General features: G+C 36.5%; 2 protein-coding genes across 17 annotated transcripts in view; one reads left to right on the top strand and one right to left on the bottom strand.

Annotated features, from left to right (window-relative positions):
- LOC142665691 (prefoldin subunit 4-like) overlaps positions 1 to 24818 on the bottom strand; it is a 270809-nt gene that overhangs the window by 105528 nt on the left and 140463 nt on the right. The window lies entirely within an intron of this gene.
- The window catches only part of BCAS1 (brain enriched myelin associated protein 1), an 87764-nt gene that overhangs the window by 27739 nt on the left and 35207 nt on the right, over positions 1 to 24818 (top strand). For 12 of the 15 annotated variants that reach the window (XM_075845422.1, XM_075845419.1, XM_075845426.1 and 9 more), the window contains 3 exons: positions 4227 to 4361; positions 7369 to 7431; positions 22658 to 22807. In XM_075845422.1, coding sequence (XP_075701537.1) covers positions 4227 to 4361; positions 7369 to 7431; positions 22658 to 22807 — 348 coding nt within the window. The remainder of the gene's footprint in view (positions 1 to 4226; positions 4362 to 7368; positions 7432 to 22657; positions 22808 to 24818) is intronic. The other 3 variants (XM_075845427.1, XM_075845430.1, XM_075845420.1) reach the window with 2 other exon arrangements.

Here is a 24818-nt window from a genome sequence, read left to right as displayed (position 1 = left end):
ATAGAGATAGATAGATAGATAGATAGATAGATATGAGATAGATAGATAGATAGATAGATAGATAGATAGATAGATAGATAGATAGATAGATAGATAGATATGAGATAGATAGATATGAGATAGATAGATAGATAGATAGATAGATAGATAGATAGATAGATAGATAGATAGATAGATATGAGATAGATAGATAGATAGATAGATAGATAGATAGATAGATAGATAGATAGATAGATTTGAGATAGATAGATATGAGATAGATAGATAGATAGATAGATAGATAGATAGATAGATAGATAGATAGATAGATAGATAGATATGAGATAGATAGAGATAGATAGATAGATAGATAGATAGAGATAGATAGATAGATAGATAGATAGATAGATAGATAGATAGATAGATAGATAGATAGATAGATAGATAGATAGATAGATAGATAGATAGATAGATATGAGATAGATAGATAGATAGATAGATAGATAGATAGATAGATAGATAGATAGATAGATAGATAGATAGATAGATATGAGATAGATAGAGATAGATAGAGATAGATAGATAGATAGATAGATAGATAGATAGATAGATAGATAGATAGATAGATAGATAGATATGAGATAGATAGATAGATAGATAGATAGATAGATAGATAGATAGATAGATAGATAGATAGATAGATAGATAGATAGAATAAAGTCGGGCAGGGAGGTTTCTGCACTTCATATCACTCATCCCATTGAAGATCAGTACATTCAGGTCCTTCTGCGCCTGAAATGGCTGATAACAGGGAACAATACATTTTATTTATCTGTCCTACAGTTATCCCCTTTCGAGCCTGACATGGCTGATATAAAAGGACAGTATATTGTATTCCCCTGTCCTACAGCCAGACTCTCACAGGCCTGATATTGATGATAACAGAGAGCAACAGATTGAATTCACCTGACAGTAGAGAGCAGACAGGCTGCAGGTGTGTTCTGTGCCCATGAAGGGTGTCACTCCTAATCTCACAGCGCAGCATCTGACGGGGGACGAGGGCGCTGGACTTGTTTATAGAGATAATGACATTTATGGCCGTTCGCAGGAAATACGGCCGCCGCCCTGATAACGTGATCGCAGCTATAAAATGTATGAGAGAGCACGGGAGGGGAACCTACGTTCCTGAGGCAGATGTCCCAAATGTGCAACCGGTGCAGATACACAAGGCCCAGTAGATAAAGGGGCCCACCGCAGCTTCCTCCTCCTGTCTATTCCACTGCATGTAAGGGACGGAGATCATGAATTTCATGGCTCCCTATTACTGGTGGATCGGGGGGGGGGGGGCTCTATGCTGAGCTATTGGGGAGCAAGGGCCCATATACTGTTCTTGCACTGAGGTCCTTTAGGAAAATATAAGGACGATGTCATTGGTTACTTTGGCACCTGCTCCACTAGTTTTGATAAATATCCCTTATTGTCAGTCGTCATCCATCATTGTATATCAGGTGAACGTGAGAAAACCTCCAGAACTACAAATAACTTTATTACAGCTCCTCATCTGCCTCCTGCAATTCATGAATCTGCCCATTACCTTATTCCGAGTAACATCATTTCATATACTCCATTCACATCTAGAGCTGCATTTACCATCTTTCCTGTTAGCTCTCAGGTCACATGACTGTCTCATAGAGGAACATTGTAAGAGACGGAGATCTGACACCAGGCACTGTACGCTAAGGCCCTGTTCACATCTGCGTCGGTGCATTCCATTGTTCTTCTCTGTCAGAGGAGCGGAACAAGACAATACCGGAAGCAACGATTCCGTTGCACGATGGATAACGCCACCGGCCAACAGAATCCATTGACTTTAATGGGTTCCATCGGCTTTCCATCAGGGTGTCCATGATTTTACCATGATGTGAACAGCCCCTAAACTAGATCTCTCAGAATGCAATGTAGCAGAGTGCAGTGCACAGAGGTGCAACTTGAAGCTCAGGGCCCCAATGCAAAACCTGTTGCAGCCCCGTACCCCCAACCACTATGCACCATTTATAATACTGGGCCCCCTTTCACACCAGGACCCAGATAAAACTGCTTCTTCTGCACCCACTTTAGCTATGCCCCTGTCAGGGAATTATAGGAGCGCAGCTAAGTAGCTTGGAATTGTGAATGCAGCTTTGGATGTGACTAGAGCATGAGGTCTCCCAACAATTGACCAAGTAACGCTAATCTGTATTTTATAGCAAATTTTCATTTTCTAATCTATAGCCAGAATATTAGAATGTAGCAACATCTGTCCAAGACCGAGCAGTCTTAGGCCGGATTTAAGCGAGCGTGTGCGTTTTGCGCGCGCAAAAGACACTTAAGGCTATGTTCACACGGAGTATTTTGGGGGAGGAATATCTGCGTCAAAATTCCGTTTGGAACTTTGAGGCAGATATTCCTCTCCCTGCACGCCGATTTTCGCGGCAATTATCGCACCGTTTTTCGCCCGCGGCCATTGAGCGCCGCGGGCATAAAACAGCGAGAAATACGCTTTCTCCTGCCTCCCATTGAAGTCAATGGGAGGTCAGAGGCGGAAGCGCCCGAAGATAGGGCATGTCGCTTCTTTTTCCCGCGAGGCAGTTTTACTGCTCGCGGGAAAAAGACGCCGACGCCTCCCATTGAAATCAATGGGAGGCGTTCTCGGGCCGTTTTTGCCGAGTTTTGCGACGCGGTTTCCGCGTCAAAAAACTCGGCAAAATACCCCGTGTGAACATAGCCTAACAGCTCCGTGTGTCAGCCGCGTATGATACGTGACTGTGTGATTTTCGCGCAGCCGCCATCATTATGACACTCTGTTTGGATGTTTGTAGCATGCAGTGCTTTTCTGTTTTCATTCATAGTTTTTACTGCTGTTGCGCGAATCACGCGCGTCCCACGGTAGTGCTTCCGTGTGCTGCGCGTGATTTTCACGCACCCATTCACTTCAATGGGTGCATGATGCGCGAACAACGCACAAATATAGGACATGTCGTAAGCTTTACACAGCGGACACACACTGCGTGAAAATCACGGACAGTCTGCACGGCCCCATAGACTAATATAGGTCCGTGCGAGATGCGTGAAAATCACACGCGTTGCAGACGTATATTCGTGTAAATAAGCCCTTAGGGTATGTTCACACGAGGGCGTCCGTTACGGCTGAAATTACGGGGATGTTTCAGCCTGAAAACATCCCCGTAATTTCAGCCGTCCCGGCATGTGCAGGCGCTTGAACGCCGCGTCAATTACGGGCGTAATTAGCGCTGCTATTCATTGGAGTCAATGAATAACGGCTCTAATTACGGCCAAAGAAGTGACAGGTCACTTCTTTGACGTGGGCGTCTATTTACGCGCCGTCTTTTGACAGCGGCGCGTAAATATACTCCTCGTGTGAACAGACAAACGTCTGCCCATTGCTTTCAATGGGCAGATGTTTGTCAGCGCTATTGAGGCGCTATTTTCGGGCGCAATTCGGGGCAAAAACGCCAGATTTACGTCCGTAAATAGGCCGTGTGAACATACCCTTATAATGACTACACATCGCTTGATCGTGGCGTCTATGGCGTTGGACAGGGGGATCCTTCCCTAACAAGCAGCAGAAGGGTTAACTGTCCAGCTTTCAGCCCGGTAGATACAAAGAAGGTTCACGTATCAATGATGCTTGTATGGAAAATGGTGACATTTGCAACGACAATGTTTGATAAAGTCGCAACTTTGTCACAATATTGTCTTCTCAAATTGTCACGAGGCAGAAACATTGCACAACGTGTGAATAAACTTTATACATCAGAATTTCTTATATAATTGCGCCATCTTTCTGGTCTATCCGGCCGTATCATTGCTATTTTGCGGATTGTAGGGTCCAAAATATTTTCAACGCAGACGAACAAACTGGAATAAGCTTTGTAGCCGCCGGATAATCGGCCATTGAGGAATAACACAAACTCGTGTTCTATCTCGCAACTGGTGAGCGACGCAAAAACAAAAAGGGGATTTGTCCTGGCGGTCGCGCTGCTCCAGATCTGTGTCCGGCTCTGTTCAGCGGGACAGAATGTTACTCGAGTCATTTGTAAATTGTGAATATATTACGGTCAATGACAATGCGCTGACAATGGCCGATTGTTCGTCCCAAGTGGGATCAAGAATGACAGGAATTAGGATTGTGAGAGAGGAACGAGGCTGCGTTGAGCTGAATAAACAGGATCTGTCTCTCCCTGCAGAACCTAGATGATTACGACCAGGCAGCGAGTGCACAGGAGGAGCAGAGCGCACACAGCCAAGGGAGTGCAACTGAAGCAACACAGAACACTCCACCTGTAGAGCTGCACCCAGTCATGAGCTTCTTCAAGACCCTGGTAAGAGCCCATTTATTATACAGGATTGTGGCTGCTACGTCTGGCACCGCATCTAGCCGATGACATAGCTAGTCCTAAATGCTTACAATCCAAAAAAACGTGTATTCATTTGGCTGGAGATTCTTTTTGTGCATTTATGTGAACCAAAAGTTGTAAAGTAAGTTAACAGAGATGTAGCAGAGAGGAGTTTGTCATTTGGCACTCATGGGAAAAGCACAATATTTTATTGTAATGTTACATAGGACTGCGGATAATCCTATTATTTTATCTGTACTCCGAGAGAATTTAGAGTGTCATCTGCGGTGTTACATAGGACTGCATGTTACATCTACTATATTTTCTAGATAGTTATCACTATGTGTTATCTGTTGTGTTACATAGGACTGCAGGGAGCAACTACTACATTATGTTTGCACAGAAAGTTCTGTGATATTACATAAGACTGCAGGCAAAATCTACTACATTGTGTGTTGTCTGTGGAGTTACATAGGACTGCAGGTAACATCTTCTACATTATCTGTACTCAGAGTTATCACTGTGAGTTATCTGTGGTGTTACATAGGACTGCAGGTAACATCTACTATATTATCTCTACTGAGTTAGTTATAACCATGTGTGACTTGTGTTGTTACATAGGACTGCAGGTAACACTACTACATTACCCATACTAAGAGTTATCACTGTGTGTTATCTGTGTTGTTACATAGGACTGCAGGTAATATCTACTACATTATCTATACTCAGAGTCAACACTGTGTGTTATCTGTGGTGTTACATAGGACTGCAGGTAACATCCACTACATTACCTATACTCAGAGACTTATCAGTGTGTTACCTGTGATGTTACATAGGACTGCAGATGACATCTATTATATTATATCTACTGAGTTAGTTATTACCATGTGTGACTTGTGATGTTACATAGGACTGCAGATGACATCTATTATATTATATCTACTGAGTTAGTTATTACCATGTGTGACTTGTCATGTTACATAGGACTGCAGGTAAAATCTACTCCATTATATGAGTTGTCAAACTGCAGAAACCATACACCCTCATAGCTGTAAGACAAAATGAGCCTTTCTGAAACTGTAGATGTGTGAAGTAGCACTATAGAAGGGGTTAATACCGCTTGTATAAACTCTAGACAGAACTAGTTAGGAGTTAATTGCTGGACCGACCACGAGGCCCACACGGATCGGATGTTCAGCAGACCCGATGCTTTATTATGTCACATCAATATTTACAGTCATGAATACAATGTAACAAGTCAGGTTTATTGGAGTATTAATTACCAGGCACATAAAATGTCATACCCAGGGGCACAGGATGGAGGCGCTTCCTTCTCTGTTATCAGCCACACACTGTGACTGCTCATACAATGCGATCTTTGTGGCTCACATTATATTTTTGTTTTTGTGATTGTGACCATATGTGACACTTGAGATTACATTGTATCTTTCTTAATTCCTTGTATGGTAAACAAGGACAATGTTATAATAACATCTATCATTTTACCCCAGCGATCAGCTGCAATCTGTGGGGGAACCCGGCAGTAAGTGCTCAGTTTCTCTGCAGCGCCACCACAGGAAAAATGAAGTATTACACAGTGTTCATTCATATCAATGTGTTGCTTGTGTAATACAGGACAGAACAGTTCCTATGTAAGGCCTCATGAACAAGACCGTAGTGTTTTTCTGCAAATACGGATTCGTAGTCCATCACACCTCATACACATATCTGGCACGCTGTCCGCAAATACGGTCCGTAGTGCATCCATATTTACTGAGCCACAAAAAAAGGAGGCTACAAATGATGTCACTATGTCCCAACCCCTTGAAAAAGTCACATGATCGCTCAGGCGCCGTTTTCTTGGGCAATCCCCTGTGATCGCATAGCAACGCTTCCGCAATTACGGTTGTCTAGGGGTGCACATACGTAGACATCCTCAATTTAGCACGCGCCCATAGACTTCTTTGGACGAGTACATGCCACAATTGCAGACGAGAATAGGACATGTTCTGTATTTTGCGGATCATTTATAAGGCCTGGACACACATCTGTCAATATACGGAAAGGTATCCGTGGGCCATAGATATGAATAGGTCCGTAGATTATCCCTAATTTCTGATGAAAACTATGGTAGCGTGCATGGGGCCTAACCGATGTCCACTCTGACCAAGAGAAGAGAATTCTGAATAGAGGACCCCCTTTCCTATCACAGAATTCCCTAATTCGGTGTATGATATGGGTTTTCTTAGCTAAAGAACACCTTTAAATAACGGTCGGCCTGTCAATGTTTTTTTTGTTGGGTAGAGGGGAATAAGCCACTCCGGTCAGGTCCACTTTGTCCCTATTAGACCCCTCTACTCCTTCCAGACACCTCTGGCTGTGGCGTGTCTCCTACAGGAACAAATGATCGAGAAAGTTGAAATCACACTGCCCGGTCCATCTTTCCCCAGACATCTTCCAATCCGGGAAAATCGGGATACCCTAATATACATTAGATCGTCGGCTGGTTCAGTTGAAATTGGTGGGTTTGCCCAATCTTTATCTAATGTGTATGGCTACCTCTAGAGGCACAGACAATTTTGGCCATTAGGACGAGAAGAATGTTTTCATTTTTGCCCTCACGACCCCAACCTGGTTTTCCTGCAGCCAAAACTTTTTGAATTCCAGATTGACCAAGTTATATGAGGCCTTGTCTCTTTGCAAGATGAGCTGTAGTTATTTTAGGCATCATTTTTGGGGAGATATAAGTTAGTGTTTAGTTTACAAAAGAAGAGCGAGTCCTAAAATGATGCCAGTCCAGAAGTAATTTGGCACAACCTTTGCTTGTTGTTAGTCACACGTTGCAATGCATATATTTTTCTCCAAAACTGCCTTGTATGTTACAAATTCAAGATTGAAAGTGGCGCAAGTAATTCACACATCGCATTTGGCTTTCTCCATTTTAATAAAGCTTGTTATACCAGATAAAGAACAATGTTTTTTAATTTTTAAGGTCACACCCAACAAGTCTGTCTCAAAATCCGAAGAGGAGGTGAAGACTGAGGGTGAGGACAAGGTAAGGAACTTTATTTTTCCCAATTTACCACTGTAATCTGTATGTGGGATCCCAATACAGACAGCTTCCCTGACTTGTATGTGCCCATAAGGATGACAATTTTCTGGAGACCTTTGTCTGCTAAGACATCTTGTATCTTATTATACATCTTCTTGTATATAGTGATATGAAGCATTCTGGTATAACCTCGGTATCTTCTGTGTATAATTATATATGTACAGCTGGTATAAGTTATACATCTTCTTGTATACAGTGATATGGAGCATGCTGGTATAACCTGGGTATCTTCTGTATATAATTATATATGTACAGCTGGTATAAGTTATACATCTTCTTGTATATAGTGATATGGAGCATGCTGGTATAACCTGGGTATCTTCTGTATATAATTATATATGTACAGCTAGTATAAGTTATACATCTTCTTGTATATAGTGATATGAAGCATTCTGGTATAACCTCGGTATCTTCTGTGTATAATTATATATGTACAGCTGGTATAAGTTATACATCTTCTTGTATACAGTGATATGGAGCATGCTGGTATAACCTGGGTATCTTCTGTATATAATTATATATGTACAGCTGGTATAAGTTATACATCTTCTTGTATATAGTGATATGGAGCATGCTGGTATAACCTGGGTATCTTCTGTATATAATTATATATGTACAGCTAGTATAAGTTATACATCTTCTTGTATATAGTGATATGAAGCATTCTGGTATAACCTCGGTATCTTCTGTGTATAATTATATATGTACAGCTGGTATAAGTTATACATCTTCTTGTATACAGTGATATGGAGCATGCTGGTATAACCTGGGTATCTTCTGTATATAATTATATATGTACAGCTGGTATAAGTTATACATCTTCTTGTATATAGTGATATGGAGCATGCTGGTATAACCTGGGTATCTTCTGTATATAATTATATATGTACAGCTAGTATAAGTTATACATCTTCTTGTATATAGTGATATGAAGCATTCTGGTATAACCTCGGTATCTTCTGTGTATAATTATATATGTACAGCTGGTATAAGTTATACATCTTCTTGTATACAGTGATATGGAGCATGCTGGTATAACCTGGGTATCTTCTGTATATAATTATATATGTACAGCTGGTATAAGTTATACATCTTCTTGTATATAGTGATATGGAGCATGCTGGTATAACCTGGGTATCTTCTGTATATAATTATATATGTACAGCTGGTATAAGTTATACATCTTCTTGTATATAGTGATATGGAGCATGATGATATAACCTGGGTATCTTCTGTATATAATTATATATGTACGGCTGGTATAAGTTATACATCTTCTTGTATATAGTGATATGGAGCACGCTGGTATAACCTGGGTATCTTCTGTGTATAATTATATATGTACAGCTGGTATAAGTTATACATCTTCCTGTATATAGTGATATGGAGCATGCTGGTATAACCTGGGTATCTTCTGTATATAATTATATATGTACAGCTGGTATAAGTTATACATCTTCTTGTATATAGTGATATGGAGCATGCTGGTATAACCTGGGTATCTTCTGTATATAATTATATATGTACAGCTGGTATAAGTTATACATCTTCTTGTATATAGTGATATGGAGCATGCTGGTATAACCTGGGTATCTTCTGTATATAATTATATATGTACAGCTGGTATAAGTTATACATCTTCTTGTATATAGTGATATGGAGCATGATGATATAACCTGGGTATCTTCTGTATATAATTATATATGTACGGCTGGTATAAGTTATACATCTTCTTGTATATAGTGATATGGAGCACGCTGGTATAACCTGGGTATCTTCTGTGTATAATTATATATGTACAGCTGGTATAAGTTATACATCTTCCTGTATATAGTGATATGGAGCATGCTGGTATAACCTGGGTATCTTCTGTATATAATTATATATGTACAGCTGGTATAAGTTATACATCTTCTTGTATATAGTGATATGGAGCATGCTGGTATAACCTGGGTATCTTCTGTATATAATTATATATGTACAGCTGGTATAAGTTATACATCTTCTTGTATATAGTGATATGGAGCATGATGATATAACCTGGGTATCTTCTGTATATAATTATATATGTACGGCTGGTATAAGTTATACATCTTCTTGTATATAGTGATATGGAGCACGCTGGTATAACCTGGGTATCTTCTGTGTATAATTATATATGTACAGCTGGTATAAGTTATACATCTTCCTGTATATAGTGATATGGAGCATGCTGGTATAACCTGGGCATCTTCTGTATATAATTATATATGTACAGCTGGTATAAGTTATACCTCTCCTTGTATATAGTGATATGGAGCATGCTGGTATAACCTGGGCATCTTCTGTATATAATTATATATGTACAGCTGGTATAAGTTATACATCATCTTGTATATAGTGATATGGAGCATGCTGGTATAACATGGGTATCTTCTGTATATAATTATATATGTACAGCTGGTATAAGTTATACATCTTCTTGTATATAGTGATATGGAGCATGCTGGTATAACCTGGGTATCTTCTGTATATAATTATATATGTACAGCTGGTATAAGTTGTACATCTTCTTGTATATAGTGATATGGAGCATGCTGGTATAACCTGGGAATCTTCTGTATATAATTATATATGTACAGCTGGTATAAGTTATACATCTTCTTGTATATAGTAATATGGAGCATGCTGGTATAACCTGGGTATCTTCTGTGTATAATTATATATGTACAGCTGGTATAAGTTATACATCTTCTTGTATATAGTGATATGGAGCATGCTGATATAACCTGGGTATCTTCTGTATATAATTATATATGTACAGCTGGTATAAGTTATGCATCTTATTGTATATAGTGATATGGAGCATGCTGGTATAACCTGGGTATCTTCTGTATATAATTATATATGTACAGCTGGTATAAGTTATACATCTTCTTGTATATAGTGATATGGAGCATGCTGGTATAACCTGGGTATCTTCTGTATATAATTATATATGTACAGCTGGTATAAGTTATACATCTTCTTGTATATAGTGATATGGAGCATGCTGGTATAACCTGGAAATCTTCTGTATATAATTATATATGTACGACTGGTATAAGTTATACATCTTCTTGTATATAGTAATATGGAGCATGCTGGTATAACCTGGGTATCTTCTGTGTATAATTATATATGTACAGCTGGTATAAGTTATACATCTTCTTGTATATAGTAATATGGAGCATGCTGGTATAACCTGGACATCTTTTGTATATAATTATATATGTACAGCTGGTATAAGTTATACATCTTCTGGTATATAGTGATATGGAGCATGCTGGTATAACCTGGGTGTCTCCTGTATATAATTATATATGTACAGCTGGTATAAGTTATACATCTTCTTGTATATAGTGATATGGAGCATGCTGGTATAACCTGGGTAACTTCTGTATATAATTATATATGTACAGCTGGTATAAGTTATACATCTTCTTGTATATAGTGATATGGAGCATGCTGGTATAACCTGGGTATCTTCTGTATATAATTATATATGTATAGCTGGTATATGTTATACATCTTCTTGTATACAGTGATATGGAGCATGCTGGTATAACCTGGGTATCTTCTGTATATAATTATATATGTACAGCTGGTATAAGTTATACATCTTCCTGTATATAGTGATATTGAGCGTGCTGGTATAACCTGGGTATAGTCTGTATATAATTATATATGTACAGCTGGTATAAGTTATACATCTTCTGGTATATAGTGATATGGAGCATGCTGGTATAACCTGGGTATATTCTGTATATAATTATATATGTACAGCTAGTATAAGTTATACATCTTCTTGTATATAGTGATATGGAGCATGCTGGTATAACCTGGGTATCTTCTGTATATAATTATATATGTACAGTGTAATGACAGGGGGGTAGGGAAACAGACAGTGAGCCCTAATCTACACACCACTCGGTCCCTGCCTACTTGCAACGACCCGCCCTAGGCGATGGGGTACAACTGGGCGACGGTCCCTACGCTCAGTAGTTGCACGACAGACAAAGAGACAAGGGGACACAAGCAAAGGGAAATGGGGCAGTTGCCCACGGCAACACCGTGAGCAACAAGAGAGGTGAACGAGCCGAGTCAAACCAGGAATGTACGAGGTACCAAACGCAGAGCAGGAGAGTAGTCAGTAAGCCGGGGTCAGTATGAAGAAAGGTCAAATAGCTAGGAGCTGCAGCAAGGCCAGGAAACCACACGAGAAGAATCACAAGCAAAGGAGGAACAGGAAAGGCAGGTATAAATAGACAGAGGGCGGGAGCTAGCTCCGTCTGGCCAGGCTGCGATAGGCTCTCCCTCTCCTAAGCCTGCCATCCTGAGTGGAGGAAGATGGAGTCAGTCTCAGAGACATAGAACCAGGTGCAGACTGATTACCCATGGGCGTATACACAGAAGTTGTGCCTGGCAGATCCTTTACATACAGCTGGTATAAGTTATACATCTTCTGGTATATAGTGATATGGAGCATGCTGGTATAACCTGGGTATCTCCTGTATATAATTATATATGTACAGCTGGTATAAGTTATACATCTTCTGGTATATAGTGATATGGAGCATTCTGGTATAACCTGGGTATCTTCTGTATATAATTATATATGTACAGCTGGTATAAGTTATACATCTTCTTGTATATAGTGATATGGAGCATGCTGGTATAACCTGGGTATCTCCTGTATATAATTATATATGTACAGCTGGTATAAGTTATACATCTTCTGGTATATAGTGATATGGAGCATTCTGGTATAACCTGGGTATTTTCTGTATATAATTATATATGTACAGCTGGTATAAGTTATATATCTTCTTGTATATAGTGATATGGAGCATGCTGGTATAACCTGGGTATATTCTGTATATAATTATATATGTACAGCTAGTATAAGTTATACATCTTCTTGTATATAGTGATATGGAGCATGCTGGTATAACCTCGGTATCTTCTGTATATAATTATGTATGTACAGCTGGTATAAGTTATACATCTTCTTGTATATAGTGATATGGAGCATGCTGGTATAACCTGGGTATCTTCTGCATATAATTATATAATTATATATGTACAGCTGGTATAAGTTATATATCTTCTTGTATATAGTGATATGGAGCATGCTGGTATAACCTGGGTATCTCCTGTATATAATTATATATGTACAGCTGGTATAAGTTATACATCTACTTGTATATAGTGATATGGAGCATGCTGGTATAACCTGGGTATCTTCTGTATATAATTATATATGTACAGATGGTGTAAGTTATACATCTTCTTGTATATAGTGATATGGAGCATGCTGGTATAACCTGGGTATCTTCTGTATGTAATTATATATGTACAGCTGGTATAAGTTATACATCTTCCTGTATATAGTGATATGGAGCATGCTGGTATAACCTGGGTATCTCCTGTATATAATTATATATGTAAAGCTGGTATAAGTTATACATCTTCTTGTATATAGTGATATGGAGCATGCTGGTATAACCTGGGTATCTTCTGTATATAATTATACATGTACAGCTGGTATAAGTTATACATCTTCTTGTATATAGTAATATGGAGCATGCTGGTATAACCTGGGTATCTTCTGTATATAATTATATATGTACAGCTGGTATAAGTTATACATCTTCTTGTATATAGTGATATGGAGCATGCTGGTATAACCTGGGTATAATTATATATGTACAGCTGGTATAAGTTATACATCTTGTATATAGTGATATGGAGCATGCTGGTATAACCTGGATATCTTCTGTATATAATCATATATGTACAGCTGGTATAAGTTATACAACTTCTTGTATGTAGTGATATGGTGCATGCTGGTATAACCTGGGTATCTCCTGTATATAATTATATATGTACAGCTGGTATAAGTTATATATCTTCTTGTATATAGTGATATGGAGCATGCTGGTATTACCTGGGTATCTTCTGTATATAATTATATATGTACAGCTGTTATAAGTTATACATCTTCTTGTATATAGTGATATGGAGCATGCTGGTATAACCTGGGAATCTTCTGTATATAATTATATATGTACAGCTGGTATAAGCTATACATCTTCTTGTATATAGTGATATGGAGAATGCTGGTATAACCTGGGTATCTTCTGTATATAATTATATATGTACAGCTGGTATAAGTTATACATGTTCTTGTATTTAGTGATATGGGGCATGCTGGTATAACCTGGGTATCTCCTGTATATAATTATATATGTACAGCTGGTATAAGTTATATATCTTCTTGTATATAGTGATATGGAGCATGCTGGTATTACCTGGGTATCTTCTGTATATAATTATATATGTACAGCTGTTATAAGTTATACATCTTCTTGTATATAGTGATATGGAGCATGCTGGTATAACCTGGGTATCTTCTGTATATAATTATACATGTACAGCTGGTATAAGTTATACATCTTCTTGTATATAGTAATATGGAGCATGCTGGTATAACCTGGGTATCTTCTGTATATAATTATATATGTACAGCTGGTATAATTTATACATCTTCTTGTATATAGTGATATGGAGCATGCTGGTATAACCTGGGTATAATTATATATATACAGCTGGTATAAGTTATACATCTTGTATATAGTGATATGGAGCATGCTGGTGTAACCTGGGTATCTTCTGTATATAATCATATATGTACAGCTGGTATAAGTTATACATCTTCTTGTATATAGTGATATGGAGCATGCTGGTATAACCTGGGTATCTTCTGTATATAATTATATATGTACAGCCGGTATAAGTTATACATCTATGATCTTCTTGTATATAGTGATATGGAGCATGCTGGTATAACCTGGGTATCTTCTGTATATAATTATATATGTACAGCTGGTATAAGTTATACATCTTCTTGTATATAGTGATATGGAGCATGCTGGTATAACCTGGGTATCTCCTGTATATAATTATATATATACAGCTGGTATAAGTTATACATCTTCTTGTGTATATAGTGATATGAGCATGCTGGTATAACCTGGGTATCTTCTGTATATAATTATATATGCACAGCTGGTATAAGTTATACATCTTCGTGTATATAGTGATATGGAGCATGCTGGTATAACCTGGGTATCTTCTGGATATAATTATATATGTACAGCTGGTATAAGTTATACATCTTCTTGTATATAGTGATATGGAGCATTCTGGTATAACCTGGGTATCTTCTGTATATAATTATATATGTACAGCTCGTATAAGTTATACATCTTCTTGTAGATAGTGATATGGAGCATGCTGGTATAACCCGGGTATCTTCTGTATATAATTATATATATACAGCTGGTATAAGTTATACATCTTCTGTTATATAGTGATATGGACATGCTGGTATAACCTGGGTATCTTCGGTATATAATTATATATGTACAGCTGGTATAAGTTATACATCTTCTTGTATGTAGTGATATGGTGCATGCTGGTATAACCTGGGTATCTCCTGTATATAATTATATATGTACAGCTGGTATAAGTTATATATCTTCTTGTATATAGTGATATGGAGCATGCTGGTATTACCTGGGTATCTTCTGTATATAATTATATATGTACAGCTGTTATAAGTTATACATCTTCTTGTATATAGTGATATGGAGAATGCTGGTATAACCTGGGTATCTTCTGTATATAATTATATATGTACAGCTGGTATAAGTTATACATGTTCTTGTATTTAGTGATATGGGGCATGCTGGTATAACCTGGGTATCTCCTGTATATAATTATATATGTACAGCTGGTATAAGTTATATATCTTCTTGTATATAGTGATATGGAGCATGCTGGTATTACCTGGGTATCTTCTGTATATAATTATATATGTACAGCTGTTATAAGTTATACATCTTCTTGTATATAGTGATATGGAGCATGCTGGTATAACCTGGGTATCTTCTGTATATAATTATATATACACAGCTGGTATAAGTCATACATCTTCTTGTATATAGTGATATGGAGCATGCTGGTATAACCTGGGTATCTTCTGTATATAATTATATATGTACAGCTGGTATAAGTTATACATCTTCCTATATATAGTGATATGAAGCATGCTGGTATAACCTGGGTATCTTCTGTGTATAATTATATATGTACAGCTGATATAAGTTATACATCTTCTTGTATATAGTGATTTGGAGCATGCTGGTATAACCTGGGTATCTTCTGTATATAATTATATATATACAGCTGGTATAAGTCATACATCTTCTTGTATATAGTGATATGGAGCATTCTGGTATAACCTGGGTATCTTCTGTGTATAATTATATATGTACAGCTGATATAAGTTATACATCTTCTTGTATATAGTGATTTGGAGCATGCTGGTATAACCTGGGTATCTTCTGTATATAATTATATATGTACAGCTGGTATAAGTTATACATCTTCTTGTATATAATGATATGGAGCATGCTGGTATAACCTGGGTATCTTCTGTATATAATTATATATGTACAGCTGGTATAAGTTATACATCTTCTTGTATATAATGATATGGAGCATGCTGGTATAACCTGGGTATCTTCTGTATATAATTATATATGTACAGCTGGTATAAGTTATACATCTTCTTGTATATAGTGATATGGAGCATGCTGGTATAACCTGGGTATAATTATATATATACAGCTGGTATAAGTTATACATCTTGTATATAGTGATATGGAGCATGCTGGTGTAACCTGGGTATCTTCTGTATATAATCATATATGTACAGCTGGTATAAGTTATACATCTTCTTGTATATAGTGATATGGAGCATGCTGGTATAACCTGGGTATCTTCTGTATATAATTATATATGTACAGCCGGTATAAGTTATACATCTATGATCTTCTTGTATATAGTGATATGGAGCATGCTGGTATAACCTGGGTATCTTCTGTATATAATTATATATGTACAGCTGGTATAAGTTATACATCTTCTTGTATATAGTGATATGGAGCATGCTGGTATAACCTGGGTATCTCCTGTATATAATTATATATATACAGCTGGTATAAGTTATACATCTTCTTGTGTATATAGTGATATGAGCATGCTGGTATAACCTGGGTATCTTCTGTATATAATTATATATGCACAGCTGGTATAAGTTATACATCTTCGTGTATATAGTGATATGGAGCATGCTGGTATAACCTGGGTATCTTCTGGATATAATTATATATGTACAGCTGGTATAAGTTATACATCTTCTTGTATATAGTGATATGGAGCATTCTGGTATAACCTGGGTATCTTCTGTATATAATTATATATGTACAGCTCGTATAAGTTATACATCTTCTTGTAGATAGTGATATGGAGCATGCTGGTATAACCCGGGTATCTTCTGTATATAATTATATATATACAGCTGGTATAAGTTATACATCTTCTGTTATATAGTGATATGGACATGCTGGTATAACCTGGGTATCTTCGGTATATAATTATATATGTACAGCTGGTATAAGTTATACATCTTCTTGTATGTAGTGATATGGTGCATGCTGGTATAACCTGGGTATCTCCTGTATATAATTATATATGTACAGCTGGTATAAGTTATATATCTTCTTGTATATAGTGATATGGAGCATGCTGGTATTACCTGGGTATCTTCTGTATATAATTATATATGTACAGCTGTTATAAGTTATACATCTTCTTGTATATAGTGATATGGAGAATGCTGGTATAACCTGGGTATCTTCTGTATATAATTATATATGTACAGCTGGTATAAGTTATACATGTTCTTGTATTTAGTGATATGGGGCATGCTGGTATAACCTGGGTATCTCCTGTATATAATTATATATGTACAGCTGGTATAAGTTATATATCTTCTTGTATATAGTGATATGGAGCATGCTGGTATTACCTGGGTATCTTCTGTATATAATTATATATGTACAGCTGTTATAAGTTATACATCTTCTTGTATATAGTGATATGGAGCATGCTGGTATAACCTGGGTATCTTCTGTATATAATTATATATACACAGCTGGTATAAGTCATACATCTTCTTGTATATAGTGATATGGAGCATGCTGGTATAACCTGGGTATCTTCTGTATATAATTATATATGTACAGCTGGTATAAGTTATACATCTTCCTATATATAGTGATATGAAGCATGCTGGTATAACCTGGGTATCTTCTGTGTATAATTATATATGTACAGCTGATATAAGTTATACATCTTCTTGTATATAGTGATTTGGAGCATGCTGGTATAACCTGGGTATCTTCTGTATATAATTATATATATACAGCTGGTATAAGTCATACATCTTCTTGTATATAGTGATATGGAGCATTCTGGTATAACCTGGGTATCTTCTGTGTATAATTATATATGTACAGCTGATATAAGTTATACATCTTCTTGTATATAGTGATTTGGAGCATGCTGGTATAACCTGGGTATCTTCTGTATATAATTATATATGTACAGCTGGTATAAGTTATACATCTTCTTGTATATAATGATATGGAGCATGCTGGTATAACCTGGGTATCTTCTGTATATAATTATATATGTACAGCTGGTATAAGTTATACATCTTCTTGTATATAATGATATGGAGCATGCTGGTATAACCTGGGTATCTTCTGTATATAATTATATATGTACAGCTGGTATAAGTTATACATCTTCTTGTATATAGTGATATGGAGCATGCTGGTATAACCTGGGTATAATTATATATATACAGCTGGTATAAGTTATACATCTTGTATATAGTGATATGGAGCATGCTGGTGTAACCTGGGTATCTTCTGTATATAATCATATATGTACAGCTGGTATAAGTTATACATCTTCTTGTATATAGTGATATGGAGCATGCTGGTATAACCTGGGTATCTTCTGTATATAATTATATATGTACAGCCGGTATAAGTTATACATCTATGATCTTCTTGTATATAGTGATATGGAGCATGCTGGTATAACCTGGGTATCTTCTGTATATAATTATATATGTACAGCTGGTATAAGTTATACATCTTCTTGTATATAGTGATATGGAGCATGCTGGTATAACCTGGGTATCTCCTGTATATAATTATATATATACAGCTGGTATAAGTTATACATCTTCTTGTGTATATAGTGATATGAGCATGCTGGTATAACCTGGGTATCTTCTGTATATAATTATATATGCACAGCTGGTATAAGTTATACATCTTCGTGTATATAGTGATATGGAGCATGCTGGTATAACCTGGGTATCTTCTGGATATAATTATATATGTACAGCTGGTATAAGTTATACATCTTCTTGTATATAGTGATATGGAGCATTCTGGTATAACCTGGGTATCTTCTGTATATAATTATATATGTACAGCTCGTATAAGTTATACATCTTCTTGTAGATAGTGATATGGAGCATGCTGGTATAACCCGGGTATCTTCTGTATATAATTATATATATACAGCTGGTATAAGTTATACATCTTCTGTTATATAGTGATATGGACATGCTGGTATAACCTGGGTATCTTCGGTATATAATTATATATGTACAGCTGGTATAAGTTATACATCTTCTTGTATGTAGTGATATGGTGCATGCTGGTATAACCTGGGTATCTCCTGTATATAATTATATATGTACAGCTGGTATAAGTTATATATCTTCTTGTATATAGTGATATGGAGCATGCTGGTATTACCTGGGTATCTTCTGTATATAATTATATATGTACAGCTGTTATAAGTTATACATCTTCTTGTATATAGTGATATGGAGAATGCTGGTATAACCTGGGTATCTTCTGTATATAATTATATATGTACAGCTGGTATAAGTTATACATGTTCTTGTATTTAGTGATATGGGGCATGCTGGTATAACCTGGGTATCTCCTGTATATAATTATATATGTACAGCTGGTATAAGTTATATATCTTCTTGTATATAGTGATATGGAGCATGCTGGTATTACCTGGGTATCTTCTGTATATAATTATATATGTACAGCTGTTATAAGTTATACATCTTCTTGTATATAGTGATATGGAGCATGCTGGTATAACCTGGGTATCTTCTGTATATAATTATATATACACAGCTGGTATAAGTCATACATCTTCTTGTATATAGTGATATGGAGCATGCTGGTATAACCTGGGTATCTTCTGTATATAATTATATATGTACAGCTGGTATAAGTTATACATCTTCCTATATATAGTGATATGAAGCATGCTGGTATAACCTGGGTATCTTCTGTGTATAATTATATATGTACAGCTGATATAAGTTATACATCTTCTTGTATATAGTGATTTGGAGCATGCTGGTATAACCTGGGTATCTTCTGTATATAATTATATATATACAGCTGGTATAAGTCATACATCTTCTTGTATATAGTGATATGGAGCATTCTGGTATAACCTGGGTATCTTCTGTGTATAATTATATATGTACAGCTGATATAAGTTATACATCTTCTTGTATATAGTGATTTGGAGCATGCTGGTATAACCTGGGTATCTTCTGTATATAATTATATATGTACAGCTGGTATAAGTTATACATCTTCTTGTATATAATGATATGGAGCATGCTGGTATAACCTGGGTATCTTCTGTATATAATTATATATGTACAGCTGGTATAAGTTATACATCTTCTTGTATATAATGATATGGAGCATGCTGGTATAACCTGGGTATCTTCTGTATATAATTATATATGTACAGCTGGTATAAGTTATACATCTTCTTGTATATAGTGATATGGAGCATGCTGGTATAACCTGGGTATCTTCTGTATATAATTATATATGTACAGCTGGTATAAGTTATACATCTTCTTGTATATAATGATATGGAGCATGCTGGTATAACCTGGGTATCTTCTGTATATAATTATATATGTACAGCTGGTATAAGTTATACATCTTCTTGTATATAATGATATGGAGCATGCTGGTATAACCTGGGTATCTTCTGTATATAATTATATATGTACAGCTGGTATAAGTTATACATCTTCTTGTATATAATGATATGGAGCATGCTGGTATAACCTGGGTATCTTCTGTATATAATTATATATGTACAGCTGGTATAAGTTATACATCTTCTTGTATATAGTGATATGGAGCATGCTGGTATAACCTGGGTATCTTCTGTATATAATTATATATGTACAGCTGGTATAAGTTATACATCTTCTTGTATATAATGATATGGAGCATGCTGGTATAACCTGGGTATCTTCTGTATATAATTATATATGTACAGCTGGTATAAGTTATACATCTTCTTGTATATAATGATATGGAGCATGCTGGTATAACCTGGGTATCTTCTGTATATAATTATATATGTACAGCTGGTATAAGTTATACATCTTCTTGTATATAGTGATATGGAGCATGCTGGTATAACCTGGGCATCTTCTATATATAATTATATATGTATAGCTGGTATAAGTTATACATCTTCTTGTATATAATGATATGGAGCATGCTGGTATAACCTGGGTATCTTCTGTATATAATTATATATGTACAGCTGGTATAAGTTATACATCTTCTTGTATATAATGATATGGAGCATGCTGGTATAACCTGGGTATCTTCTGTATATAATTATATATGTACAGCTGGTATAAGTTATACATCTTCTTGTATACAGTGATATGGAGCATGCCGGTATAACCTGGGTATCTTCTGTATATAATTATATATGTACAGATGGTTGCATATAGTGTTATGGAGTATGCAGTTATATGTACAGCTGGTATAAGTTTAGTTGCTTTTACATACATGACTACTGATGAAGTAAACATAATAGTGCTGGAATGGAAATTGAAAGACGGAGCACTGGGGCACGTGAGTACAATGCAGTTATAACCTTTAATACATCCTCTCCATCATTTGCATATCCTGCTGGAGAGACCGTGTTTATTTTCCCATGAGCCTAAGCAAGCATGCCAAGCCCAGTGTTTGGACAAGAAGCATTAAAGACTTCTCTATCTGTCAGACTCCTTGTACAGAGAGGCTTCCAACACAATGATTGGTCTCCGATTACTTTGGGTAAATAATACTGCCAGACAGTGTCCTAATAATAATGCCATAAAGTGCTCAAATATTACCACAATACAGATTTCAAATAATACTGCCATATAGTAGTGTCCGAATACAGACGGCACATTACACCAGCACACAGTGGCCACATAACACTGCCATACTATGCTGGGCTGGATTTTCTCACGATTACTGTAATGAAGTTTGGAGCGTACTTATCTATGTCTGTGGATTATAGAGGATGAGGGTGTGAGAACTTTTTGTGGATTCCAATAAAATTTGAGAGATAAACCATCGTAATGGACATTGAGAGATGGTTCTTTTCTGGTTTCTATGGATTAATTGGATAAAAATCCATCTTATTCATTACTAAGAAGCTTGTTACAGTCCTTCTTGGACATTCTGATTCCTTACTGCTTTGAGAAACATAAAACGAGGGACCTTCTATAGGTTCAAGTCAATAACGTGAGATCTTTTCTACTGGTTTCTAATGAACATGGAGGGAAGGTCCTTCTGGTCCTTCTGTAGGTTATAGCGAAGCAAAGAGAATGGCTTTTAATTAAAGAGGTTGTCTCATCGCAGACATCTACTCTAAGAGCCGGTTCCCAACACCCCAGGCAAATTCTGCGTGCCAGCCAGACATCTTTGAATGGCCGCCATGTAATATTACATTTTTCTTTGTAGTGGTCGCTGCAGGGGGAAATGTAGTATTACATCATCGCCATTCAGATAAATGGCCGTCCATTTAATACATGGACAGCTTGTGCCCGCGAGAATGGCAGCCGCTCTTATATTCCCGGCTCATAGAATTTATACACATGTTCACATATGAACCGGGTGATGGTCCTGACACTGTGCCTAGAAGTAATATGTAGAACGATGACTGACAAGATCACATACAGCTTTAGTCCATCAATAATCCAACCTTTATCAATATATCATTGAGACTGTATTTAAAAAAAGATACGCCCGAGACATCTGAAGCAATGACAAGTAACAATGTGTCCCTCTCCACCTCTCGCCAAAAGAAGAAAGAGAATGGAGGTTTCAGAAAATCATCTACAAAAAAGGAAAAAGTCAAGAATACTGTGCAACAAACCTCCGAGATGGAGGCAAAAACCCTGAAGAAGTCGGAGAGCCCCAAGTCTGGGACCCTTAGCAGATTGTTTAAGCAGAAGGTTTGTACGTGTGGAGAGACCGTTCAGAAACACTTACGGCAGATGGTGGAAGGACTTTTGGGGTCCACATAATAATCGACCATCTGTAAAACAGTGTTTCTAGGTCAATCACTAATCCACTAAGGTCCTAACCCCAGTCCCCTATATGTGATCGTTTACCATATTAGAGATAATTGTACTAATGACGACTAGCAGCAGATCTAGATAAAGTCACAGTGTGTCTACTACTTCTATGTGTTCTACTGTAAACTAACTGCAGATCAGATATTCTGTATCCATGTCTGTACTGTCCAGCGGTTACAAATATCTACTGTCAATAGAAACTTCTGCAGAGGTTACAAATTATCTAGAGGCGGAAATACTGCGTTTATCTGGGATTACAATGAATTTTTGTTTCTATGATAAGGAATCCCTCCTTAAACTGCAATGTTTGTTACAATAGACTGGAAAATGTCACTACGGAATAACATTCAAATATTCAAATTTTTACATTTTTGTTAAATATCATAATTATATAAGATATTATTTGTGAAATATAGTCATATATTTAGCCATTTCTACTTCCCACTGTACAGACATCCAGACTCCTGCAAACCTCTGATCACAGCCTTTTAACCCCTTCAGCGTCACCATCAATGTGGATGAGAGGGCTCCTGTTGTTACTAAAAGGGGTTGTCCAGTTTAGAAAACCCATCGTCGTACATTGACTTGAAAGGACACTGTGTAATACTGCATTTCTCCTGTGGTGGCACCGCAGGGAATTTGTACACTTGCTGACAGGTTTCCCCAAAGATTCCAGCTGATCGCTGGGGGTCCTTTGTGATCTGCTTATTGTCAAGGAATCTATAATAGGGACTTTCCAAAGTGAACTGTGAACCCTACATTGTGATTTCTAGCTTTCGCCTTTATATTGTAAATAAACAAAGGCACCCAGGGCTGTCCTATGATAACACTTATTAGGACATACCTCAGGAATGCCCCAACCGCTGCCTGTGTATATTATTAAGAACAGGCATCATGTACGGTTAAAAATACAGATCAAAGGGACTAAAATAATGTTAAAAAAACATTAAATATATTTAGCAAAAAAAACAAAACAGTATTAAAGAAATAATAAAATGATAAACAGTGAAAAAAATAGAACACAAAGTAAAAATAAAATGGAATGAATAAAATAATCACAATAAAACTCACATATAAACAAAATACAACTAAAAAGGTCCGTACAATAAAGTTAACGTTTGGTGTAGGATCGGTGAATAATGTAAATAAATAAATAACGAAAACAAAACATTGCAGACTTTTTTTTTTTTATGCATTCTGCCTTAAAATACATTTTTTAGAAATGTAAATCTAATTGATCTGTACTTCAGAATGGTGCCTTAAGTATCTACAGCTTCTTCGGCACAAAACAAGGCCTTTACACGAAATAAAAAAATATTGCTGGATAGATTAAGGGGGAAAAAAAATTAAATTAAGCGACCAATCCAATCCCAGCTCTTCTTGTTGTCAGCTGACCCATATCCATCAGTGCACTTATAAGTGATGTCAATGAATTCAATAATTCATGATAATTTATTTAACATTTTAAACTGACCAGCCCAGAATATCCCGGACTCTACTGTAACCACCTATAACGGTAATAACAACATCAAGTAACGTAATAACCCTATAAAACATCATGTTTTCCATTCTATCTGGCCATCGGATGTCTTCAAATACGACTGTCTGACATCTCTGTAGTAATGTTTAATACTTAGTATCTCAGTTCATTAATACGAACATTTAGTATATATATATATATATATATGATAATATTCATCATAACAATTATAAATGTGTTGCCTTTAATTATTTTTTTTAAGCATTTTTTTTTTTTAAAGGGAATGTCATGTATGTAATTTTCAGGTCATTAATTCAATTTCACACGTAAAATTTAAGAAAAGGGACCACCCAATTAGTTGTCCAAGTTGGACGAAACACCGTTGTATAGTATTACAGCTTGTATGTA

Source organism: Rhinoderma darwinii, chromosome 13, assembly GCF_050947455.1.
Source record: "Rhinoderma darwinii isolate aRhiDar2 chromosome 13, aRhiDar2.hap1, whole genome shotgun sequence".
Taxonomy (NCBI): Eukaryota; Metazoa; Chordata; class Amphibia; order Anura; family Rhinodermatidae; genus Rhinoderma; species Rhinoderma darwinii.
This window is presented reverse-complemented; position numbering and strand designations above follow the sequence as displayed.